General features: G+C 45.4%; 1 protein-coding gene across 1 annotated transcript in view; it reads left to right on the top strand.

Moving 5' to 3' along the window:
* The window catches only part of LOC109926093 (dynein regulatory complex protein 11-like), a 44,271-nt gene that overhangs the window by 31,656 nt on the left and 4,637 nt on the right, over positions 1–7,978 (top strand). The window contains exons 12-13 of the mRNA XM_048596204.1: positions 268–445; positions 2,616–2,854. Of these exons, the coding sequence (XP_048452161.1) occupies positions 268–445; positions 2,616–2,854 (417 nt within the window). The remainder of the gene's footprint in view (positions 1–267; positions 446–2,615; positions 2,855–7,978) is intronic.

The following is a 7,978-nucleotide window of genomic DNA, read 5'->3' on the forward strand; positions in this document are numbered from 1 at the left end:
ACAGTGCCAGGTTGTAGAGAGGTGGTTATTACAGTCCCATTACAGTGTCAGGTTGTAGAGAGATGGTTATTACAGTCCCATTACAGTGCCAGGTTGTAATGTGGTGGTTATTACAGTCCCATCACAGTGCCAGGTTGTAGAGAGGTGGTTATTACAGTCTCATTACAGTGCCAGGTTGCTGTGCGGTGGTGATGAGGATTGGACTGTCAGGTCAGGTTAATGTTCCTGCCAATGTGACCTGTCACTAACACGGCTGCTCTGTGACAGTTGGAACCAAAACGTTTGAAGAAGAATTTGCCAAAGTTGCTGAAACAGATAAAAGCTGAGGACCGCGTCTTATTGGTGGGAACATCGAGCCGCCCATTTGATGCCGAAGCGAAACCGCTCTTTAAGGTTTATGATCGAATCCTCCTGATTCCACGAGCAGACTACGCCTCCCGTTATCGTGAGTTCTAATTCCTGTTGATCTGTCCATGCCCCTTCCCCAATTGTCGAAGTGAGGTAGTGTTACAGCACTGACAGACATGAAATAATTTAACAACATGGTAGAGAAAGTCAGCAGGTCTGGCAGCATAAGAGGAGAGAGAAACAGTTCATGCTTCAAGTCCAGTATGATTCCTCATCAGAACTGAAGACTAGGACTGATAGTTTTTGAAGAAGGATGTGACAATGGTGTCACTTTAAAAGGTTATTTTGACCTGATTTTTTTTTTGTCGGGAGGTTGTAAAGTCTGACCCAGCCCAGATGTCTCCGTACCCCACTGGACACGGACTTCCAGTCACTAAAGCAGCATCCTGACACCACCCTCTGTCTTCTACAGTTGAGCTAATTTTGATTCCACTTTTATCAAGTTACCTGTATCCTATGTGCATTTGTCTTCTTGATAAGAACCACCAGAGTAAACAACTATGAGGCCTTCAGCGTTTTTTCAAAGAAAGGTTTGAGGGGGAGCCACGGAAACAGCCTGATGGGGTGTAGCCAGCTCTCTCAGACCAGCTTTTCTAGTTTCGTTAGCTGTGGCAATCACAAGCTGTTTGGGGCCTCAGAAAAATTGGAAGCTTCAGTGCATGGTTCCTAGCTGCTACTTTCTCTGAAATCTCTTGATGTTTTTTTTTCATCTTGGATTGGAGAAATTTATGCAAGAATCTGTGTTTGAATTTACCTTTCTGCAAAGGGGTGTATCAATGGGATGTTACTACACCAGAGCAGTTAATTAGTAATAGGTACTGTGTCTATTATTCAGTGAAGTTTTCCAATAGTAAAGTGATTCTAAATTCCTCTTTCGTCTGTTTGTATTTACGTTTAAATAAATTGTGTTCTGCTTTAATGTTGAGTAGTTTGACCAGTCGCATTGCATCTGGAACACAACACTTTAAACCTGCCTTTAAAATAAGAATAAGCTAGGGTCTAGGCTACCTCCTTAAAATATTTTGAGGGGTTCAGCTCTGGTTCATAACAAGGGTCACTGTAATCATTAACTCTGTTTTGTATCCACAGATTGCTGCCAGACCTGCTGAAGTTCTTCAGCAATTTCTGTTTGTTTCAGATCTCCAGGATCTGCAGTTCTTTGATTTTACTGTTGAGAGTCTGTATGTCTGTCCTCTGGAAACAGCGCTGTCAGAGAATCACCTTCAACATGTACCTCCATCAGCACAGGAGATGCTATCTCTAACTGTCTCATTCTGACTGTTAACCTACAGCACACAGACTGCAGCAGTTCAAGAAAGCAGCTCACCACCACCTTCTCAAGGGGCAGCTAGGGAAGGGCAATAAATACTGTTCTAGCCAGTGATGCCCATATCCAACTAGTGAACAAAAAAAAAACCCAACCCAAAGTGAACTACCTCCAGAGTATTTACTGCAGTCCCACATATGTGCTGTCCTTGTCCTTTAAATATAGAGTCCAACTTCATGGTGTTCCAGGTGCGGTCTCATCAGTTGGAGCAAAACTTCTGTACTCTTGTACTCTTTTCCCTTTGCTCTAAGGGTTAACATAGAGCCATAGAGCTGTACAGCATGGAAACAGACTCTTCGGTCCATCTCATACATGCCAGCATGCCATTGGCTTTCCGAATTGTTGGTGGTAATGTTCTGTTAACCTTTTGCGTTTCTTGTGTTCCCACAAATCTCTGAACGTCAACATTTTAAACTATCACACTTTTTTTAATATATATTGTTTTTCTAACCTTCTGAATAATATCTGGTTGCCCACATGATGCTCCATTGACCACCCCATTGCCCACCCACTGAACCTGTGCACTCTCTGTATCCTCCTCACAGCTCATATTGCCTCCTGGTTTTGCATCACCAGCCAACACAATCACATTACTCCCTGATATAAAACAAATCTCAAATAAACCTGCTCCAAAGCTCAGCTCTGACAGAAGCAACCTCATTTTCTCAAGTGTCTACATAGAACAGAACACCTGCCTCCTGGTACCATTCAATTAAATCATCTCCACTCCCCAGGACTTGGAGTCTGGAGTTTGAGAGGGGGCCGGTGTCTGGGATGGGGGCCAATGTCTGGGATGGGGGCCGGTGTCTGGGATGGGGGCCAGTGTCTGTGACAGGGGACATGTCTCACTAACACTGACACTGTTCATTCTCATTGCCAGTGATCTGGAAGAACCTCATTGAGGATCACGGCGGAGTTATCAGCAATACCCTGGACCTGACTTCATTGGCTAAAATCTCTGATGGGTACACCCCTGGGCATCTTGTTGAGGTGGTGAAGTCTGTGCTCACTGAGCACCGGATCGAGCAACAGGCAAAGGTGCCCCTGACTGCCAACAATTTCATCAGGGCACTCAGCAAAATCGAACCCATCTACCAACAGGAAGAGACTGCTTTCATGGTAAGGAAATAGGAGAGGAGAGGCAGACGGAGACAGAGAGGGTGGGGGGAGGTGGGGGGTGCGGTGGGGAGAAATGGAGAGAGAGAATGAGAGCTAGGCCGAGAGACAGTGTGAGAGACAAAGAGAGAGAGAGATAGAGACAGAGACAGACAGAAAGATGGAGCAAAAGAGAGAGATGGAAATAGAGAGAGATACAGAGAGATTGACGGAGAGATAGTGAGTGAGGAAGAGACAGAAAGGAAAACAGATGTGGAATGGTCAGAGAGAGCTATGGGTCAGGGAGGAATAGGGAGAGAATGTGGGGGACATGGAATTCTCCACCTCTGTCCCTCACTCTCTAAACCAAGGTGACAGTCCCTGTGTGTGCATGTATGGGTAACACTGGAATAGAGAATAGTAAGTAAATAGGTGGAATCAGAGCAAGGGAGAATGTAGTGAAGTCTAAATCAAGGTTACAGCGTCTGTGTGTGAATGCATGGGGTGTTTTTAATGAGATACAGGCACAGGTTTGCTAATGGAATTACTGTGACTGTAACAGAGACCTGGGTCAGGGAAGGGCAGCACTGGATGTTAAATATTCCTGGTAACAAATGTTAAGAAAAGATAGGAAATGCAAAAGAGGAGGAAGGGGGGTGTTTTTGGTTAAGCAGAGCATTGCAGTACTGGAGAAAGAGAACATTTCAGAGGATTCAAAAACCGAATCTGTTTGACCAGAGCTAAGGAACGAGAAGACTGCAGTTCAACTGCTCTGTGGATGAGATAGACTATTGTAGTGTGGGAAGGATGTAGTGTCACTCAGTGTTTACAGCACAGAAAAAGACCCTTTGGCCCATCCTATCCACAGGATATCCATCTATTCTAACTCCATTTCCCAGCACTTGGACCATAGCCTTGTGTGTTCTGATCTTTCATGTGCACATCAAAAATCTTCTACAATGTCGTGAGGGCTCCCAACTCTCTGACCCTCCCAGGCAGTGAGTTCCAGATTTCCACCACTGTCTGGGTGAAATCCCTTCTAAACGTCCTGCCCCTTACCTTAAAACTGTGTTCCCTGGACATTGACTCCTGTACGAAAGGGAAGCATTTTTCCCAATCTACCCTGACTGTGCCTGGATGAGTATAATGCTGTAGATGTGGTTATACATGGATTTCCAGGAGGTGTTTGATACAGCGCCACACAACAGACTTGCGAGGAAGGTCATATTCTGCCATCTTTATTAATTTGTGCATGTGTACAGTCAGGTGTCTGTGCTTCTCTACAGCCTTTAGAATAGTATTCATTTGTTTTATACTGTCTATCCATGCTTTTTCAACCACTGACCTGCTCATTACACCAACTTTGTCCCTGTCATAAGAACATAAGAACATAAGAACTAGGAGCAGGAGTAGGCCGTCTGGCCCTTCGCGCCTGCTCCGCCATTCAATAAGATCATGGCTGATCCTTTCGTGGACTTAGATCCACTTACCCGCGTTCTCACCGTATCCCTTAATTCCTTTATTGTTCAAAAAAAATCTACCTTTTTTTTAAAAACGTTTACTGAAGTAGCGTCAACTACTTCACTGGGCAAGGAATTCCATAGATATTCCATAGGAATTCCATAGATGTCTTTTCAAAGTTCTGCACTGACCCCTCCCAATTTACAATATGGTTTACAATCACGGTTTTATGCCAGGGGTTTTACAAATCTTTACATATAAGATCCAGATCATTCATAAATATTCATAACTACCAGCAAAAGCAAGGGTCCCAGTACTACCCCGGGAAACTCCACTACAAATCTTCCTCCATTCTGAAAAATATCCATTAACCATGATTTCCCATTCCCTATCACTCACTCAGCGCTGGATCGACATTGCTGCTCACCTTCTAAAGGCATGGTCTTTGCTCACAAGGCTGCTTAGTGATGCCCAGTTTGGGTTCCACCAGGGCCACTCAGCTCCTGACCTCATTACAGCCTTGGCTCAAACATGGACAAAAGAGCTGAATTCCAGAGGTGAGGTGAGAGTGACAGCCCTTGATTTCAAGGCTGCATTCAACTGAATGTGGCATCAAGGACCCCGAGCAAAACTGGAATCATTGGATATCAGGGGGCAAACTCTCCAGTGGTTGGATTCATACCTGCCGCATAGGAAGATAGTTGGGGTTGTTGGAGGTCAATCATCTCAGCTCCAGGACATCTCTGCAGGAGTTCCTCAGAGTAGTGTCCTCGGCACAACCATCTTCAGCTGCTTCATCAATGACCTTCCCTCCATCATAAGGTCAGAAGTGGGGATGTTTGCCGATGATCGCACAATGTTCAGCACCATTCGTGACTCCTCAGATACTGAAGCAGTCCATGTTCACATGCAACAAGATCTGGACAATATCCAGGCTCGGACTGACAAGTGGGAAGTGACATTCACACCACACAAATGCCAGGCTATGACCATCACCAATAAGAGACAATCTAACCACCGCCCTTTGACATTCAATGGTGTTACCATCACTGAATCCCCCACTATCAACATCCTGGGGGTTACCATTGACCATAAACTCAACTGGACTCACCACATAAACACAGTGGCTACAAAGAACAGGCCAGAAGCTGGGAATACTGCAGCGAGTAACTCACCTCCTGACTCCCCAAAGCCCGTCCTTCATCTACAAGGCACAAGTCAGGAGTGTGATGGAATACTCCCCACTTGCCTGGATAGGTGCAGCCCCAAAAAAACTCAAGAAGCTTGACACCATCCAGGACAAAGCAGCCGCTTGATTGGCACAACATCCACAAGCATCCACTCCCTCCATCACCAACGCTCAGTAACAGCAGTGTGTACCATCTAGAAGATGCACTGCAGCAACTCACCAAAGATCCTCTGACAGCACTTTCCAAACCCAAGACCACTTCCATCTAGAAGGACAAGGGCAGCAAACATGTGGGAACACCACCACCTTCAAGTTCCCCTCCAACCCACTGCCCATCCTGACTTGGAAATATATTGCCGTTCCTTCACTGCCGCTGGATCACAATCCTGGAATTCCCTCCCTAAGGACGTTATGAGTCAACCCATAGTAGGTAGACTGCAACAGTTCAAGAAGGCAGCTCAATATCACCTCCTCACGGGGCAACTAGGGATTGGGAAAGAATTGCTGGCTAACCAGTGACGCCCACATCCCACAAATGAATAGAAAATAAAACAATGCTCTCAGTTCCTTCATCCAGATCATTAACGTGAACAGTGCAGTCCCAGCACTGACCCCTGTGGATTTCCACTAGTCACTGGCTGCCATCCTGAGAAAGACCCCTTTATCTTCACTCTCTGCTTTCTGCCAGTCAGCCAATCCTCTATCCATGCCATTACCTTGCTCCTGACACCATGGGCTCTTGTCTTATTTACCAGCCTCCTGTGCTGCACCTTGTCAAAGGCCTTTTGGAAATCCAAATAGATCACACCCACTGGCTCTCCTTAGTCTGATCTGCTTATAACCCCCTCAAGAATTTTAACAGATTTTTCAGGCATTACCTCCCTTTGACAAAGCTGTGCTGACCCAGCCCCATTTTACCTTGCACTTCCAAGTACTCTGCAATCTCATCCTTAATAATGCATTCTAAAATCCTACCAACGAACCAGGTCAGACTAACCAGCCTATAGTTTCCTCTCTAGTGCCTCCCTCCCGTATTAAACACTCGTGTTACATTAACCATTTTCCAGCCCTCTGGGTCCCTCCCTGACTCCAGTAGTTCCATTGCCTCTACTATCTCCTGAGCTATTCCCTTCAGAACTCTGGGCTGTAGACCATTTGGTCCAGATGACCTTCAGACCTTTCAGCTTCTCCAGCACCTTCTCCTTAGTGATGGCCACTACAGTCACCTCTGCTCCCTCACACTCTTAATGTTCTGGTTTGCTGCTGGAGTCTTCCACTGTGAGACGTGATGCAATAAATTCCCTGTTTTACCATAGTCAGTTTATCCCATTCTTAGAATTCTTTTTCCTCACTGGGACTTATCCCTCTTTTCCAGGAACAAGAGTGTAACATTTCTAATTCTCCAGTCCTATGGCACCATCCCTTAGTGCAAGGATCACTGGAAAATTATAACCAGTGCCTCCACAAATTTCTCTCTCACATCCCTCAGTATTCTCAGATGGACCTGATCTGGTCCTGGTGACTAATCAACCTCACAAACAGCCAGCATTTCTAATAGCTCTCCTCCACCCAGTGACTACGCAAACTCCTCTTTCAGCAGGACATCAGCAATGTGAAGACAGGTGCAAAGTATTCAATACCTCAGATCCCTTCCCCATCTGTAAATCACTGTGAGATCCTGCATCAGTCTCATTCCTCTGTGAGAATCTTAAATTCCTTTTATGTTAGCTGCCTGTCTCATCTCATATTTTCTCTTTGCTTCTCTTACTTCGCCTTTTAACCTTCAGTGTTTATACCAGTTTTCAGTTGTATTGTCCACCAGAGATCAGTCAGAAACAGACTTTTTTTTCTGCTTTTATTTTGCACTCTTTTAGAATCATAGAATCCCTACAGTGTGGAAGCAGATCATTCTGCCCATCAAGTCTACACCAACCCTCTGAAGAGCATCCTACCCAGACTGACCTCATTCCTGTCACTCTGCATTTTCCATGGCCAATCCACCTAACCTGCATATCCCTGGGCTATGGGAGAAAACCACAGCACCCAGAGGAAAACTAACACAGACACAGGGAGAATGTGCAAACTCCACACAGACAATCACTGAGGGTGGAATTGAACCCAGGTCCCTGGTGCTGTGAGGCAGCAGTGCTAACCACTGAGCCACTGTGCCGCCCCAATCCAAAAGAGGTTTATCAGAATGGCTTCTGAGCGGAGGAACTTCAGTTATGAGGAGAGACATCAGAGGAAAAGTTTCCAAAATCATGAGAGACTGAACAGAGTAATTGGTGTGAGACTTCTGACTCATGAAAGGATCAAGAACAAGAAGGAAGCTTTAAAGTAATTAGAGAAAGAGCAAAAATGATCCAAGAAAACTCTTATATACACAATGACTGGTTAGTGTCTAGAATGTACTGTCTGAAAGTGCGGGGAAGGGCAGGTTCACTCGAGGGGTTAGGGTCTGGAATGTACTGTCTGAGAGTGTGGCTTTCAAAAGGGTA

Source organism: Rhincodon typus, chromosome 4 (assembly GCF_021869965.1).
Source record: "Rhincodon typus isolate 14 chromosome 4, sRhiTyp1.1, whole genome shotgun sequence".
NCBI lineage: Eukaryota > Metazoa > Chordata > Chondrichthyes > Orectolobiformes > Rhincodontidae > Rhincodon > Rhincodon typus.